General features: G+C 43.1%; 1 protein-coding gene across 1 annotated transcript in view; it reads right to left on the reverse strand.

Moving 5' to 3' along the window:
* SLC39A10 (solute carrier family 39 member 10) overlaps window positions 1–18270 on the reverse strand; it is a 103601-nt gene that overhangs the window by 27985 nt on the left and 57346 nt on the right. Inside the window, exons 6-7 of the mRNA XM_030210109.1 lie at window positions 16119–16239; window positions 8553–8909 (exon numbers count right to left, since the gene is read on the reverse strand). Of these exons, the coding sequence (XP_030065969.1) occupies window positions 8553–8909; window positions 16119–16239 (478 nt within the window). The remainder of the gene's footprint in view (window positions 1–8552; window positions 8910–16118; window positions 16240–18270) is intronic.

Raw genomic sequence — 18270 nt, forward strand, 5'->3', positions numbered from 1 at the left:
CAAGAGAAAGCTTTGGAGAACTGGCAGAGGAGAAACAATATCAGTTTCTGGAGTACTGGAAACAGACGTAGCAGAAAATGTAGCTGCAATTTTAAATAAAATATATATTTGTAGCCCTCATCCTGGATTGGGAACAATAACATTTGACTGGGCGCATAGGGTATGAGATTTGGACAAAGCTAGACTTTAAGGCACTCATCCAATTGTAGCTTGTTTCCACTGATTTGGAGACAGTGTTTGTAACAAGAAACACAGAGTTTACTGTATTCTTGAAAACATTAAAATCTTTCAGGACCTTTCCAGCACAACAGCTGTGCCCCTCGAACCCAATAACTTTGCAAAAAAGGTACCAAATATCATTGGCATTTCCCCTTTTTGCTACAGTTTATATGGAAAGGTACTGGATTCTAAATTTGTGACCTGGATGAGCCTTACATCTAGCTGAAAAGCTTTATGGAGTAGACAACATTGATCTACAATGGAATCTCTAAAGAAAATGAACTGGAATGAAGTGGCATTTAGCAAGTGGAGATGGAATGACAGACGGAACCAATTAGTGTTCTCTTATTCAGACCCTAAGATGGATACTTTGCAGCCAGATTGACTGGAATCAGTTTTCATTTGCTTTAAGTGCCAGACGTATGTGTCTGTGTTAAATGCTTGAGCCATCCCTATAACGGCTAACAACTTTTCAGTTTCTCTTTTATGTATGGAATGCAGACCAAGGCTGTGGTCAGATCACTGGAGTGATATACAAGATGAGGGCATCTTTAGTTCTTTTACAGGGAATGGTTTCTGGGAAATGGAGCATGGATTAACTGTTTTTGGAATATTTTTTTTCTTGTTTCCCTGCATTTGTATTTTTAGGTAGAGGTGCCAGTTCCTTCACTGCTATGATCAAAATTTGCCCTTCACTGTTCCATGTTATTGAGAATAGTACTGATGATTTTATATAGCCATCACCAACATACTGTGCTCGTCACACTCCTGTCAAACTTCAAACGGGAGATAACAGTAGGGAAAAGCATTCTACTTTTGCAATTCGACATGTCCAGTGCCTTTGACATGGTGAACCATGCTATTCTACTACAGCTCCTTGATTATTTGGGAACCAGCGGCAATGTACTAAAATGGTTAAAAGGCTTTCTATAACCTCCAGATCCTACCAAGTCAACTCCACAGCAAGTTTGTCACCTTCTTGGACAGCCTACTGTGGTGTGCCACAGGGTTCGCCTCTTTCCCCAACACTATTCAACATGATGCTAACTCCTCTGGCCGTAGCAATTTCCAAATTTGGTCTCAAGCCATTCATCTACGCGGATGACATCACAATCTACATTCCTTTTAAAAACGACTTAACCGAAATAGCTGACATCATCAGACTTGGATTACACACCGTGTAAATTGAAGCTCAACACAGAGAAAACTCGTTGCCTTCTACTCACCTCACACTACAACACGTTCAATCCCACCACCTTAATTGCACCTGAGCTTGTCCTGCAAATCTCTGAGTCTCTGAAAATTCTAGGAGTAATACTTGATAAAAATCTAACACTGGTAGAACAAACAAACGCAACCGTCAGAAAGGTATTCTTCACTCTTTGGAAATTAAAGCGTATAAAACCTTTTTTCCCTAGAGAAGTATTTTGCAATTTAGTGCGATCGCTAGTTTTAAGTCATCTTGATTACGGCAATGGAATCTATGCAGGATGCACGGAACTGCTCCTCAAAAAATTACAAACTGTCCAAAACACAGCTGCAAGATTGATCTATGGTAAATCGAAGTTTGTCAGTTCCAGACTATTACGTGAAAAACTGCACTGGCTACCTGTCAAGGATCGTATAACATTTAAAATTTGCACCCTGGTGCATAAAATCCTCTACGGCAAAGCTCCAGCTTACATGGATAATCTTATCTTACCACCCAAGAATTCTTACAAATCTTCTCGTTCTTACTTACATCTCCACTACCCCACATGTAGTGGCCTCAAGTATAAAACCAGCTACGCATCTACCTTTCCCTATATCAGCATACAATTGTGGAATGGTTTACCCAAATCGGTTAAAACTACTTCCGAACAAAAGGCTTTCAGAATATCACTGAAGACCACCTTATTTAGAAAAGCTTACGCTATAGTCCCGCATTGCATTAGTGACTCCTGAACTGTTACTGTTATGCGGCCATATTGAATTCTTCTGCACCTTTCTCTTTTCGTCCCCTCTGTCTTTCCTCACCAACTACTTCACCCTTAATGTTTGTTACTAGATTGATGTAAGCCTTTTTACACTGTTAGCCTTTTTGAACTAATGTAAGCCACATTGAGCCTGCCCATGGGTGGGAAAGTGTGGGATATAAATGCTATAAATAAATAAAAAACCACCAAAGCTCTGATACTGTGAGTAGTAATATGATACTCAAAAAGTTAAACCTGCCTTGGCTCAAGCAAAGAAAATGCAATCTGCTAGCCAATTAAACGGTGCATATTTATTGACACCAACCCCTACCCTATTTGGGTCAAAAGAAACAAAAAGTTGGGTAGACTTCCTAAGGGCTTTTGGATGTTCCAAATAGAAGGCCAGGGCTCTCTTGCAAGCCAATGAGTACAATGTACTTTCACCATTGTGGACAGGTAGGATAATAGATTGGCTAAGATAGAAATCTGACACTTCCTTAAGAAAAAACTTAGAATAAGTACACAGAACTACCCTATTATTAAAGAATTTAGTGTAAGGTGGATCCGTTTCTAGAGACTGGAATTCACTCACTCTGAACAGTGAAGTCACCACCACCAAAAATAAGACCTTCCAAGTCAGGTACTTCAGTTACAGGTATTGAGTGGCTCAAAGGGAGCTTTCATCATCTGGGTTACTACCACGCTGAGGCTCCATGACACTGCTGGAGGGTTGACAAGAGCCTTCAACAGAAGGCATCTGAGGCTAATCTGTCATGTATTTTTACCTCTGAGCAAAACTGAGCCATCTTCTTATCATGAGGAGTGGTAAAAAGGTCTATTGAAGGAATGCTTCACTCTCAAAATATCATTTGAGCCACATCCTTGTCCCAGGACCAATCATGGGGTAATAGGGCAATGTCGGGTAGGTGGCTCATCTGACTGTCCATTTGTATCAATATTATTTTATTGGCTGACTGAACTCTGAAAGCTTTTTGTGTCATGTCTGTGGTCATGACCACCCTCAGACTTACCTTATTTCTGGGGGTCAGCATCTGTGCTGGCTTCTGTCTGTTTCTGTCTCTGTGTGCTGATTGCTTCACTAGACCTCACCTGAGTGGGCTATGCCTCTCTGAGAAGCCAGCATCTAAGATGGCTCCCGCTTGTTTTGTGCCAGCTTCCAAGATGGCTCCTGCCTGTTCTTCCTATGTGTTCCAAGCCTCTCCATGCTGTGTGTTCCCTGCTCCTGTCCTGCAGTAGGTGACATCATCAGGGAGAGCCTTCATAAGGAAGTGCTGTGCTTGCATTCAGGGCCTTTTACATAGTAAGTAAGAGTGTTATGCCAATAGGCTGTGAGGTTAGTGAGAGCACTGTTGCGCTGCTACTTAGCCTTTCTCTGGGGCTCTTGCCCATCTGCTATTTGTGTCTGTGGACTGCCAGTCCTTCTGTGTGGGCGCTGCCCTTCTGCCTTGTGTCTGTGGACTGCTAGTCCTTCTGTGTGGGCTTTTGCCCTTCTGTTTTGTGTCTGTGGACTGCTAGTCCTTCTTTTGCCTTGCTCTGCATTTGGAGTCTGAAGCTTCAGCCCTGACTCTGTTACCCCTGGTTTATTCCTCTGTCTGCTGCCTGCCCAAAGACTCTGTTTGCTCCTGGTTTATTCTATTGTCCGCTGCCTGCCCAAAGACTGTTTGCTCCTAGTTTATTCTATTATCCACTGCCTGCCCAAAGACTGTTTGCTCCTGGTTTATTCTATTGTCCGCTGCCTGCCCAAAGACTCTGCTAGTTCCTGGTTCTTCTTCTGTCTGCTCTGCCTAGTTTGCTTGTATATCCCGAGTCCTGTTTCTGCCATGCTTGCTTGTATACCCTGAGTCCTGTTTCTACCAAGCTTGCTTGTATTTCCTGCGTCCTGCTTCTGCCTAGCTAGTGTGTATATCCTGAATCCTGTCTCTGCCTAGCCTTTGTGTACGTCTTGTCCCCTTGGTCTGTCTTGTGTTTCTGGCTTAGTGGCTGCATGCAGCTTTCAGTCTGAGTCTAGTATTTAGCCTAGTCTCCCTCGTGTATCCCGGACCCAGGGTGGGTCCTCTGGATCTTCAGTTCCTGCCTTATCCTGCAAGTCCTGCCGGCCACCCGCACTCCGGAGCTCAACTCCGGAGGAACGGTGGTCAAGCGCAGGTGAAGTTCCTGTTCTAGTTGCCTGCCTCAGTACTACTCCAGTCCAGAGTTCCAGTCCTGCTCTTCTGTGTATCCAGTTCCAGGGTGATCTTGCCTGCCGCTGCCACTCCTCGGCAGTGGCCCAAGGGCTCACGTATTCCGGTTCTGCCTCGAGAACCCGACATTTAGAGTATTCTATACTGCTGTCAATTCCAGGAAATTTAGCTGACAAAATCTCTTCTGATGGGACCACAAACCCCGAGTGTGAAACATATCTATCTACATGAGCTTCCCAGCCCAGTTTGGATGCATTTGTTGTGAGCATTTTTTGATACTGCAGAATTTGGAAGGAAAATGTCTATTGCCAGATTAGAATGCACTGTCCAGAGAATCCTGAAGGGGCCTTGTGAGATATATGAAATCCCACAGCCTGTGAGTGGCCTAAGTCCAACACCTGCAAAAGATCCATTGAGCTTGCTTCAGTTTAAGATGTGCCAGGAGCATTATATGTAGTCAAGGCCATGTGACCCAACACATTCCATGCTTGTCTGCAGACTCTTTTGGATTTCTACAACTATGAACACTAGATTGATGATGTTTACTGTGATAGAAAGGTTTTCACCTCTGTAATGTCTAGCAGAGCTCCAATTTCAATTGAGATGATGGACTTAGTTGAGGATTGAGTAGTTTATAACAAACCATAATAACCTGAGTGGTTGTGCACATCAATCTTTCTACCTCTTCTCAAAATGTGCTCTTTACCAGCCAATCTTCCAAATAGGTTAACACAAATCTAAATAGCATAATAAAAAAAAATAGTAGTGGTGTTTCCCTATATGAATCAGAGATACCTTTTGCGACTGGCATGTATCTCTACGTGGGTGTAAGCATCCTTTAAGTACAAAGAACATAACCAGCTTCCCTTTAGAAGAAAAAGAATTGGGATGCCCAGGGAAACCATCCTGAAACTTCCTCTTATTAGAAACTTGTTCAGGGCATTTAGGTATAGATGAGACAGAAACTTCCTCCCCCTTTTTCACACCCAGGATATACTCAGAGTAAAATCCATTCCCTCCTTCTGATGAAACACGTTTGACTGCATTTGCATCTAAGACAGAAGAGAGCTCCTTGGTATTTCCTGATGCTGAGAGCTTGACCAGGACACACTTAGTGAGCAATTTGGTGGAGTTTCTAATAGATGCAGAGGTATTCTAGCCTCTTCTCTACTGGTCGGCTCCTGTAGATGTGGTAAAAACAGCACCCCTGATTTGGGGTGCAGCACTCATTGAGTCTTTTGGCCTTTCTGGTTAAAGAGAGAGATCCCTGTCTAAACTGAGAAGATTGGGAGGGAGGAAGATACCTATGCCAGTCAGAGTAGCAGAATATCCTTTGTCCTCCAAGCTGGTACTTGCAAAAAGAGTAAGCAAGGTTGGAAGTGGGACCAGAGAAGGTCTTGAGTTCCATTTCGCTGTTTGATCTCCAAAGAGATTCTCTCCATAGTGTAGCATGCCAGCAAGCTTTTGCTGCACATTATATCTGAAGTTTGAAGCCCAGAGCCAGGTGAAGCCTCCAGGTGCCAATACACACTGCAAGAGGTGAGCACAGTGTTCTGAAAAACTTTCTCCTGAAAGACTCTGATGTCTAAGCTTTTCTCCATGGAGGTACCAAGGAATTAGTCTTGGAATTTCTGGCTCTTCTAAGGGTGGATTCAACCACTATTGAATGGTTAGGAAGCTGCTTCTTCTCGACTCTGGGAGCCTTCCGAAACTCCATACATACAGTTGACTGTCTTATTAGTGGGTGCTACAGAGAAGTGAGTCTCCCATGTTCTCATCTGCACCCATGCTTCTGTGACCAGGCACTGTCACAGCCTCCTTGAGTGCTAGAAGTGGGAGAGGGGGGAGGCAGGGGAGTCAAGGAATTGGAAGATGTCCATTGCTTCTACCCTGGGTTCCAACTCCATCTCTAACTTAAATGGAATAATTCCAGCCATTTCCTTCACAAAATTAATGAATGAGAGCTCTTCTGTTGAGGATTTTTCTTCTCTCATGTGGAGGGAGGTGGGTCTGATGGTAAGCTAGTTGAACCCTCTACAGAGAAATTATCTGGCTCACAATCAAAGTCTCAGGATTGCTCAGAATCAAACCCAGAAAAATTCTCCACAGAAGTCCGGGTCGCTGCTTATCTGGAGCTACTGATATCAGAGTTGGTTGTGGGCATCAAGACACTGAGGGTCTCTGATGCCTCAGTGAAGCTCCCTCCCAACAGTGGTGTGGCAAAGATAGACTTATGAGGCCCTTCAAGGTCTTGGTGTCAATGTACCTCCTGATAGGCAATGCGTGAACCTTAAAGATTGGATGGATCTCTCTTTGCCTTGACACTGACAGTGTCAAAGTCGCAGCATTGTACTGTGCAAAGAAGCATTCCATCAAATCTTCTCATGAGCTACTCCTCAAAGACCGCCATTGACAAAAGTGTAAGACCTCCTGAGTCATCTTGGGAGTATCAGAGGCCAGATTTCAGGCCCTTGGAAACTGTTGTACCCCCTCTGATACTGGAGGTGCTTTAAGGACATCAGAGACCTCAGTGCCTGCAATGATGTCAATACATCCAAGTCGCTACCTGGCATTCAACATCACGAGCCTCAGAATTAAAGTCAAAGACAAATCCTTGCTCTTTTTCAGGTGAGACTCAGATGATGATCGATCTTGATGGCCTCTTTTGAAGCTCGATGTCGAGAGGGAACCGTACACTGATGATGTCGATGCATCCCCAGCATCCAATGCACCTCCGAGACCCATGGAGACTGATGTTGAATTGATGGACCAGACTTTTCAGCACAAAACAAATGCTCATGCTGCTTTTCTCGACCGTGGAAGACGAGTAGCTTAGTGGTTAGTGCAGCGGACTTTGAACCTGGGGAACTGGGTTTGATTCCCACTGCAGCAACTTGTGACTTTGGGCAAGTCACTTAACCCTCCATTGCACCAGGTACAAATAAGTACCTGTACATACTATGTAAACTGCTTTGAATGTAGTTGCAAAAAACATAGTCAGGCGGTATATCAAGTCCCATTCCCTTTCTCTCTCTTGGACAGCTGTGAACATAATATAGAATGAGACAAATTGTGATTGGGCCCCAAGTGTTGCAGGTACCAGTTATGGGTATCTGTAATAGATACAGTCCTGTTGCAACACATGCATTTCTTTTTTTTTTTTCTGAGACAGCTCATCTGGAAACATGGCCACTGCAAAATTGAAGGACTCGATTCAGAAAATTAATACTCCAACTGGGAGCCAGAGGTCCTCACTGAGGCATACACTGGGTGATACGAAAAAAATAAAGAAAACTTTAAAACAACAGAAAATCTATGATGAACAGGGAAATAAGTATCACTTGACAGTGACAGGGCATGAGAAAATAAACATACAAAAAAAAAGTACAAATCTATTAACAACTTCTTGAAGAGAACTATAGTGACGCACGTCTGAATGGCTCCAAGGAATAACAAATGCTGAGGTGGTCCTGTGCAACTGTGGCAAGAAGGAAATAGAACACATGTGTGATGGAGCAGCGTTCTCTGTGCAGGCTCCGCTGGTGATATCACTAATGCATTGAGGACTTGCTATCCAGCTTGCTTTAAAAGAAAAATATTTTTCTTCCATTTTACATTTCTAACAGTAGTTCTTAACCGAGGCCTCAGGAAATATCTAAAAAGTCAAAATTTTCAGGATACCGACAATGAATATGCATGAGATAGATTTGCATACAATTAAGGTGCAGGCAAATGTATCTCAAGCTTATTCATGTAGATATTCTGAAAACCTGACTGGCTGGGTATGTCCCGAGGACTGGACTGGAAACTTCTGTTCTATAATATCTGAAATGGATCACTTTTGGGTTTATTTGCAGGAATTTTGGGTTTTTTTACTCTCCAATGTTTATCATCTTCTGAACCAGAACTGAGGAACCTCCAGCTGTAACATAATTCCATCTAGCCCATTGCATCTGTATCTCCTCCTCAATCTTGCCATCCCCTCTCCCCTCCCCAGTACAAATATTAGGATGTCTGAAAAATATCCATCCTCAGTGCAGTTAACATTGATGAGATTTTAGTCACAGGAGTAGGCAGCATCCTTTGGGGTGGAGGGTGTAGTTAGGTCAGGTAAGGAAAAGTTCACGTGTAGGTTGGACTTTCACATTGTGTATAACTTTCAAGCTAATTTCCTTACCAATTGCTAATCCATCACTGAAGTTGTGCATGCCATCCCCCATGATTACCATCCAAGCAATGCTAGATATTCCAGTATCTTTCATGTCTTTTCCAGAATGGCAGTGACCATGAGAATGGTGGGAGTGTTTATGGTGCCTTTGCTTCTTAGGCAGAACAGTTTTATCATGGCTATTGTACTCCCCATCATGAAAATCAAGATCATGATATACATGGGATTCATCTCTGTGAGAGGGCTGCATCATTTTTTCTTCCTCTATCGAAAGGAATGTTTTTGAAAGGGATTCTTGCTGAATCTCAGCATCCGTTAATTCTGTTTCATTCAGTCGTTCATCAGAGAAAATGGAATCATCTGCTCCTAATTCAAGCAAGAAAAGGAAAGAATTGTGTTCATAACTTCTTAACAACATCACATGCCAAATTATAAAACACATTGTATGACAAAAAATAAATCATTTCCAACCAAATCTAGCACATCTGTATACAAAAGATACAACAGTCCATATCAACCTACTAAAAAGTTGAGATTATAAAGAGTAATTTCTCTGCCAACTAATATTTTGGTCAATAACCATATTTCCAATATCTTATTTCATTTCACTATGGCACACTACATTGCAGTCAACACATATGAGACAAGATCACAAAGCAGAGGCCATTTACCCTTTCAATTTGTACCAATTAAATAGGTCACATTACTGATATTCATTAGGATGTGATTAAAACCTAAATACACCAATGGTTATTCTCCAACTGGTGTGTCGCTGGGCTGGTACCCAAAGCAGCATTTTTTTCAGCCTTTTCCTTTCCTTCCCCTTCCCTCCCTTCCATGGATCCTGAGCCTCACCCTCTTCTGACCTCAGCTCCACCTCCCCGGCAACTCCAGTGCCCTTCCTTCACCAGCCCCCTCCTCCAATGGTCAACATTCATCTCTTCGCTGGCAGTGGCACTCATAACGAATTGCCTGGACTGGCCTTTTCTAGGCAGCTGTCCCGCCCTCACATAAACAGAAAGTTATCAGAGGGTGAAGAAGTGAGGGTTGACTGCAGGAGGGCAGGGCTGGTGAAGGAGGGGCACTGAGGTCAGAAGAGGGTGAGGCTCTGGATCCACAGGGGGGAGGGGGCTGAGGTGCGGGGAAGGCTGAGGCACTGGAGTTACTACTACTTATTTCTATAGCGCTACTAGATGTTTGCAGTGCTGTACACTTGAACATGAAGAGACAGTCCCTGCTCAACAGAGCTTACAATCTAATTAGGACAAATAAGAGATAAGGGAATTACTAAGGTGGGGATAATAAGGGTACTGAACAAGTGAGTAAGGGTTAGGAGTTAAAAGCAGCATCAAAAAGGTGGGCTTTTAGCCTAGATTTGAAGACAGCCAGAGATGGAGCTTGACGGACCGGCTCAGGAAGTTTATTCCAGGCATATAGTGCAGCAAGATAAAAGGAACGGAGTTAGCGGTGGAAGAGAAGGGTGCAGATAAGAGAGATTTACCCAGTGAACGGAGTTGCAGGGCAGCCTCAGAGGGTGAGGTGCTGGAGTTACTGGGGGAGGGGGGGCTCATGGCAGAAGAGGCACTATCACTAGTAAAGTTACTTATCTGTAATCCTATATAATAAAAAGCACCTCCAACGTTCTGAAGCTGACTGCGTGGCACTTAAACCTTGAGGCATTCGTGCGATCCATCTCATTAACTGATGTCGGTACTTCCTGGTACGTCACAAGCAGCTGTGACCAACCACAGGAAGCAGCACGAGACACACCAAGTCACCAACGGAACGGACTAAAATGAACAGCCCAACACATGTGCGCGAAGTTCAACGACAGACAGCCGGCAACGCCGGGAAAGCCTCCTCAGCGACAACAACCCCCTCCCCCTCCTCCCCGACCGACTCCCTCCCGAGTCGCCGTTAAACCCCCACCCCCCCATACTCTCCTCCCTCCCGTGACGACTCGCCTCTGGACGAAGAGGAACCCACCCTCACTCCCCCAGGTTCCAGGGTCGTCATCCTTCCGTTACACCCTCCCACCCTTCCAGTACCAGGCACCCTCTGTTACATCCTCTCACCCTTCCTCGGTGTTATGGCGGCCGGCAGAAGCTGAACCAAGAATGCAGGCTCCGCCCTTCTCACTCTCTCAGAGCTCTGAACCCGCCCTTGCGGAAAAGGCCATGAGAGATAAAAGGGCAGAGTCTGCACGCTTTGGTCCGCTGCAGCCAGTCGCTGTAACACTGACGAAGTAAGTGAAAATGAATTCCCCCCCCCCCTCCCTCACACACACGCTGACCCCCCTCCAAGCTCCCTGCCACATCATCACAGTTCTTCACAACCCTCAAAGCCACCCACCACTTCCTCAAACTTTGCCAGCACCGGACACCCCAACCCCCCCCCCCCCTCAAAAACCAAAACAATTAAAAAAAAACAAAATCATCAACACACTAATATGAGCCAACAACAACACGAGCAAAACCCACTCCACACATCAACAAACGCTGACCCCCCTCCAAGCCCCCAGCAACACCCTCTCACTTCACTACCCCCGCCTCCCCCTGTCACAAACCCACAGACATTCATCCACAAACACCCAGTCCCCCCCTCAATTACACACACACACACACTTACTCTCCGTGACACACACACACTCACACACACACAAACTAGCTCAGTGACACACATGATCTTTCAGTTTCAAACACAGACACACAACCACCGCCCCCCTCCACCCCAAAACCCCGCAAAAAAACACTAATACACACATACACTGATGCGGAACATGCAGAGATGCACACTCACTCTCTCTCTCTATATCACCCCTGCAACAATAACCAACCACAAAGCCAACCGCCACTTCCTCCCACTTTGCCAGCATGGGACATCCCCCAACCCCCCCCCCCCCCCCAACACACCTCCCCCTATAAAACAAAAACACTCTCAGTTCACCAACCCCGCCCCCTTTAAATTAAAAGACACACAATATCAAAAAAAACTCAGACACTCACCCCCATCCTCCCACTGCTCCCCACCCTCTCTCACACACACACATGAACTCTCTCTGTGACACACACACTCTCTCACACACACAAACTACCTGTGTGACACACATGATCTTTCACTATCACACACAACCACCGTCCCCCTCCCCACCAACACCCCACTAAAAAACACTCACACACACATACACTGATGCGACACATAGAGAGATGCACACTCTCTCTCTATCTATCTATATCACCCATGCAACCAAAACCACCCTCAAAGCCACCTGCAACATCATCCCACTTTGCAAGCATGAGACATCCCCCAAACCCCCATGCACGAGACATCCCCCAACCCCCCCCCCCCAAAAAAAAAACCCTCTTAGATCAACACACCCTGCCCCCACCCCCCTTTCACTGAGACACACAATACCACAAAAACACAGACACTCGGCACCAACCTCCCAATCCACCCCACTCTCTCTCACACACACACACACACGAACTCACTCTGACACACACACACACACACTCTCTCACACACACAGACACACTCTCTCACACACACAATGTAGCTGTGTGACACACATGAAGTTTCACTAACACACACAGACAACCACCACCCCCCCTCCCCCTCAGAACCCCACAAAAAAACACCCACACACGCATACATTGATGCGGAACATGGATAGATACACAGTCAATCTATCTTTCTCTCTCTATCATCCCTGCAACAGTAACCACCCACAAAGCCACACACAACTTCATCCCACTTTGACAGCACGGGACATCCACCTAACCCCCCCCCCCCCCAAAAAAAAAAAAATTGTTAAAAAAAAAAAAAGAAAACCCCCAACAGCACCACACTAATATGAGCCAGCAACAACATGGCCGAACCACCCACTCCACAACAAACGCTGACCCCCATCCAAGCACCCTGCCACACCCTCTCAGATCAACTTCCCCCCTCCTTTCACACACACACAAGCAGGGGAGCGAGGAGAATCACTGGGTGGCTGGAGAGGGAGCAGGTGACAGAGGAAACTCACTGGGTGGCGAGAGGGGGGGGGGGCAGGGGAGAGAAGAGCATCGCTGGGTACATATGGGGGGGGCAAGGAAAAAGGATAATCACTGGGTGGCTGGAGGGGGAGCAGGGGAGAGAGAATTGCTGGGTGGCTGGGGGGGGGGGGGGGCAGGGGACAGAGCAGACACACTCACACCCAGCAGTCTCTCTGTCACACACACACACTCGCACATTCACTCTCTCTCTCACACACACAGTCACTCTCACATACACCCTCTCAAAGATACACACTCTGACAAAAACCTTGCTAGCGCCCGTTTCATTTGTGTCAGAAACGGGCCTGATTTACTAGTATTCTATAAAGACAACAGTTCATCAGTCACAGAAGGTGGTTATGGAGCTCATTTTCAAAAGAGAAAAAGTCTCAAAACGGCACAAAGAGGCAGATGCACGTTCTTCATGGGAAAAAAAACCAAGCTGCGATTTTCGAAACTCAGATTTGAGATGGTTTTCTCTGCAGTTTGTCTAAATTGCAAGGAGGTGTGGCTGAGATTTGGGAGGGCCCAGACTTTGGATGTTTTCAGGGATAATGGAACAAGATAAAAACATGTAGGGCAAAAATTGAGACACTTTTATCTGGACCTGTTTCGAACATGACTAAGTCACAAAAAGGTGCCCTAACTGACCAGCTAACCACTAGAGGGATTAAGGCATAACCCCCCCCCCCCCCCCCCCTTAATCCCCCAGTGGTCACTGACCGCTTTCCACCCACCAAAGACGTGACAATGACAGTACATACCATGCTCTATGACAGCTTCAGATATTATGGCCATTCCTACTAGAGCAGCAAGCTGGCTCCAGGAGTAGGCTAGTGGTCAGTGCAGTGGACTATATGTAGAGAAAGAGATTCAGGTCCATATCCCACTGTAGCTAGTACATTTGTGGTGGAAACTATGAACCTTCCAAATCTGAAAAAATACCAATTGTACCTATAGAAAAGAGGCACCTGCAGACACGAGGGCTTTTGTAGTGGTATACAGTTAGGTATAGTAGGTTTTTAGGTGTTTCTGAACACCTCACTATGCAAAATAAAGGTGTTAAGGTGGGATTTGTACCTGGGTCCCTTTATGTGACATCCACTGCATTGACCACTAGATTGCCCCTCTGCTCTGCTGGGATGCCTATGTGGCCAGTTTACTAGGAATTGTGCCACACAGCCATTCCTATGGCTTGTTTTTGTATGTTTTACTCTAGGACTTTTTTTTTTTTTTTTAATTGTACCTAAATAAATAGGTATTGAGCACAAAAATGTCTGGAAAATACTGATTTTCGAAACAAAGAAAACAAACAGATTTTTTTTTTCTGTTTCAGAAATTGCTATGTTCAGGATTAGAATTGTAAATGTTTGCAGCAAAACACATATAATTGGACTTGGACATCACATCGAAAATGCCTGTGACTACATCCCATGCACAACCTGCTTTTAGAAGGCATAATTGTCGGCACCTAAAGTTAGGCATGGTTAATGCCCTAAGCGCTATTCTATAAAGGATTCATACTCTTTATAGAATAATGCTCAGCACGTAAATTTCGGCGCTGATTTTTAGGCACCACTTATAGAATTTACCCCATTATGTTAGTCATTTTCATTACATTAAAAAAAAAAATTAGGAGCCCTTTTACCAAAGGGCAGAAGGGTTTGGTGAGCGGCAAATTGGGTCTACTGCTAGACTCACCAAGGAGCCTGGCAGTAGTCCTACCTTTGCCATGTGCCACTTCCGGCACTAGAAAATACATTTTTTTCTAGCGCTGATTTGCTCCAGAGCTCTTACCGCCTTCTAAACAGGAATCAGTAAGGGATCCAACTATAAATGGCTGTGTGTCAATATTTTCTTTACTGCACAATCTCTTACCGATCCTCCTGAAAAAAGGCCTTTTTACTGATGGCAGTAAAAGGTGGCCTCGGCATGTGAAAAGCTTGCCTGCCAATGCAGGCCACCTTTTACTGCCGCTTGGTAAAAGGGCCCCACAAACAGTGAATGTTAGGAGGAAGTTGGTGGAACAGCATTTAGAATTCACCAAATTATCTCTATAATCTGCAATTATGGCCAATACAAATAAGATGGATAGACAGGAGTTTGTATCTTCCTAGTTTTAGACAGTTTCAAAGGTTGAGTTTGATTTATTTTGTATAAAAGCTATGTCTGAACCCTTTGGGCAATGTCCTGCATGGTTGGTTAACAGTGAAATGTGGGTTGAAGGAAGGGATTTGATCACTTATTAGCACCTCTATTTATACTAGCAAATTTGAAGCAAACTGGTATGCCTAGTTATTTTAAAATAATTTTGGCAATAAAACAAAAATTGTATGTGTGTGTGTATTTTATTAAAACAAGATTATATCAGTAGGTAAAACTGAATGATGAAATTTTCCTTCTTCAAAGGATATGGTCCAAAGAGAATAAAATCAACTGATTAACCTGCAAACAAAACTTGTGTTAAAGTTTTCTGCAAGCCTTATTAGAATCAAGAAATTTTAAAAAATGCCTACATTTCTGACTACATAATTCTAGGGTGTTCTAATAGAAACAGAAGATCATAAGGACAAAGCAAGGCATGTCCTCTCAAAATTCGTAGGGTCGTAATAGAAAAAACATGAAAGCCATGAGAAAGAAAAAAATGAACTGACGAGAGCACCAAAGCTGATATGGTGAGGGAACTACCAGAAATGGGCAGAGAAAGGCTTTTTGCTTTTCTAGAGAGCTCTGGATTTATTTACTTATTTTAAAAAATGTCATATATAGTCACATGTTCCAGCTGTATGACTGACTGATCCTAAAGAACATGGACTGTGCTTTATAGCTGCAAAAGCAAAATGGTAAAATTTGAGTGCTCTTTAACACCATGACCTTAAAAGTGTTTTTCATTGAAAAATGATCACCAATTAACCAACCCCTCTGTTTACTAAGCTGCCCTCTAATGCAGACACAGCCCATTCACTTTGAATGGTCTGTGTTGGTATTGCTGGGAGGCTTAGTAAACAGGGCGGTAAGTGTTTTCTTTTGATCCAGAAATTTCTTCCTTGCAACTCTGGACTTTCTGCTCCAACATTTGCTACATATGTATCTAATTAGGTCTAACATATCACTCAGTGGGTGTGAACTCTGCCTGCAGAAAAGCCAAAAGTAATTTGAAATTAAAAAGGGAAATGCTTTAAGGGTGTTTACCCAATGAAAAAGTTCATTCCAGAATTGCCAAGGGTACTCTCTGTGGTGAAAAGGGGAGAGGATGAGCAGCAGGGCTGGGTAAGAACAACAACAAAATAAGGTAAGTACCAGGATTTCATTCTGAAATCTCCATGTTTGCTTTTCATTGTTTTAACTGTATACTTTGCAATCTGCAAAGCATGCAGATTAAGTACTCCATGTTGATATACAGTATTTGCAAAGAATGGCTCCATTGAGAGTTTCTGTTTGAAAATGAGCATCAGTAATGTTCTTTCTTCCTAGTTTGAATACTCTCATGTCTCCTCTATTAGACATAAATATTGAAAATAAATTAAATATTTACCTGACAAAGGTTTCAGCTGAAGCCACTCGGCATCTGACCTGCGATTTAGTTTGTGGTCAGAAAGCTTCCTCCCTACTACCGATTCTTCAATCTGTTTTTTCTTGAACCACTTCTCTTTACCCTGAAATAATCTGGTAGTTAATATCTTACTTATTACATAGCACAAGATATACATTAAGATAGGGTGTACTAATTTCAAGATATCTTATTAAAATTTTGAAGTGATTTTTTTTTGTATGCTCTCACTGAAATGAAACCATTAACATTTTAAATTTTAACAAATCAAGCTTGTGTGGCAGCTGAAATATTTTACAGATACTTGCACAAATTAGATCAGTGGAATGTTTAGAGAAAAAGGATAATTTCTTTATGTTTTCTTTTTGCATGCCTTTTGTCAATGCTACTACTTAATTCCATTAAATCTGACTTATAAAGATAAATGAACTTTGTGACTGACACTGTGCTGATCAATCATTCTGTCTTTGCTTTGTTCATTGACATCCTGTGACTAGCATAAACTTAAAACCAGGTCCTCTACAACAGCAGAAAAAAAAAGGATACAGAATATTTTAAGAGACCTTCATATCATCAGGCCTGTTGCAAGTTATTAATTAGCCTAAACCAAATTCTCAAAACCCAGAAATATATCATACTGCAGTGTCCTACTACTATATCCTTCAAATTGTAAGGAATTATATCCTAGGTTTCAAATTACATTAATGAGTGCTTTTATCCAGGACAACTCCCCTTCCTGATGGTATACATTTTTTTTAACCTAATAAAATAATTCATCTTGTGTTGGATCTCAGAAGGGCAGCATCTTTAGCTTTCTCTGAATAACTGATGAAAACAGATAGGCTTGCAAGGTAATCAGCAGGTTGGATAATGCCTTGTTTACTGGTTTATATTAACTTTTCTTTATTAATTTCAAATTAAACAAAGATAAACCTCTTTGAATAGATACATCCAATTCAAACAACAGAATTAAAAAGAAATAATCTATACATTGATCTTATATTGAAAATGGATTTTATAGTCCACTAGAATGGTATAAGGAAATCAAGGTGGTTTGAAAAACCAAAGGAAGTTGGCATAAGCAAAGTAATTAAAGGAAAACAAGCATTAGTTTCTAAATTTTAAATTTTTTCAGGACTCAAGGTTTGGAGTGGAACCTGGTTCCTCTTCATATCAAGGAAGGACCGCAATTGGTCAGGTTCGAACAATATATATTTTTTCTCCTTGAATATCAGCATACATTTACATGGGAATCGTAGCTGGAAGACCGCCCCTATATTTAGGGATTCTTGTCTCATGTCCAAAAATTTTTTCCTTCTCTGTTGTGTCCATCGTGCAATGTCTGGAAATATAGAGACTTTACTTCCTTTGATATCTGGATGAATGTCTTTAAAATAAAGTCTCATTAAAGATTCTTTATCTTGCAAAAAAACAAAAGTAACAATTAAGGTTGCTCTAGTCTCTGTATTATCCATCGACTGCTCTAGAAAGTTTGTTAAGTCCAAGATTTCAGATGGATTAATCTGCTTAAGAGTATCCTGTTTTGGGGTGGTCTTCATTTCCAGGTAATAAATTTTTTGAAGTGGGGGTAATGATTGATCAGTATATTTGTATACCTCTTTTAAAAACTTCACAAACATGTCCTTAGGAGTGACAAATTTAGATCTTGGAAAATTTAATAGTCTTAAATTCAGGTTTCTTGACAAGTTTTCAAGGTTCTCAAGCTTCCTATGAGTTAGAATTCGATCCCCTGAAATTAATGCTTGTTGTTGAGACATTTTCCCCATTTGTCCTTCCAAGTCAGTTTGTTTTTTCAATAACCCCTCAGTCTGAGATTTTAGTGAATTTATCTGTGCAGAATTATTCAAGGAGACGGTAATAAATGAGGTACAGACCTTGTGAAGTGATTCCAGGGCCGTCCAAATCGTCTCCAGCGATACCTCCTGGGGTTTAATCAGAGGCTGCATCGCCAGAACACAAGAAGTTACTTCTTCTTGTGTAGTTGTTATCAGCGAGTCCTCTAGGATTTCCCCCGACGATGTTCCAGTCATTCGCTGGGCTCCTTTTGCCAGCCCCAAGCTTACATCGGGCATCGCTACTGCTACCGGAGCGCGCCACTCCTTCGAATCTGCGCTTC

This window comes from Microcaecilia unicolor, chromosome 7 (assembly GCF_901765095.1).
Source record: "Microcaecilia unicolor chromosome 7, aMicUni1.1, whole genome shotgun sequence".
Classification (NCBI taxonomy): domain Eukaryota; kingdom Metazoa; phylum Chordata; class Amphibia; order Gymnophiona; family Siphonopidae; genus Microcaecilia; species Microcaecilia unicolor.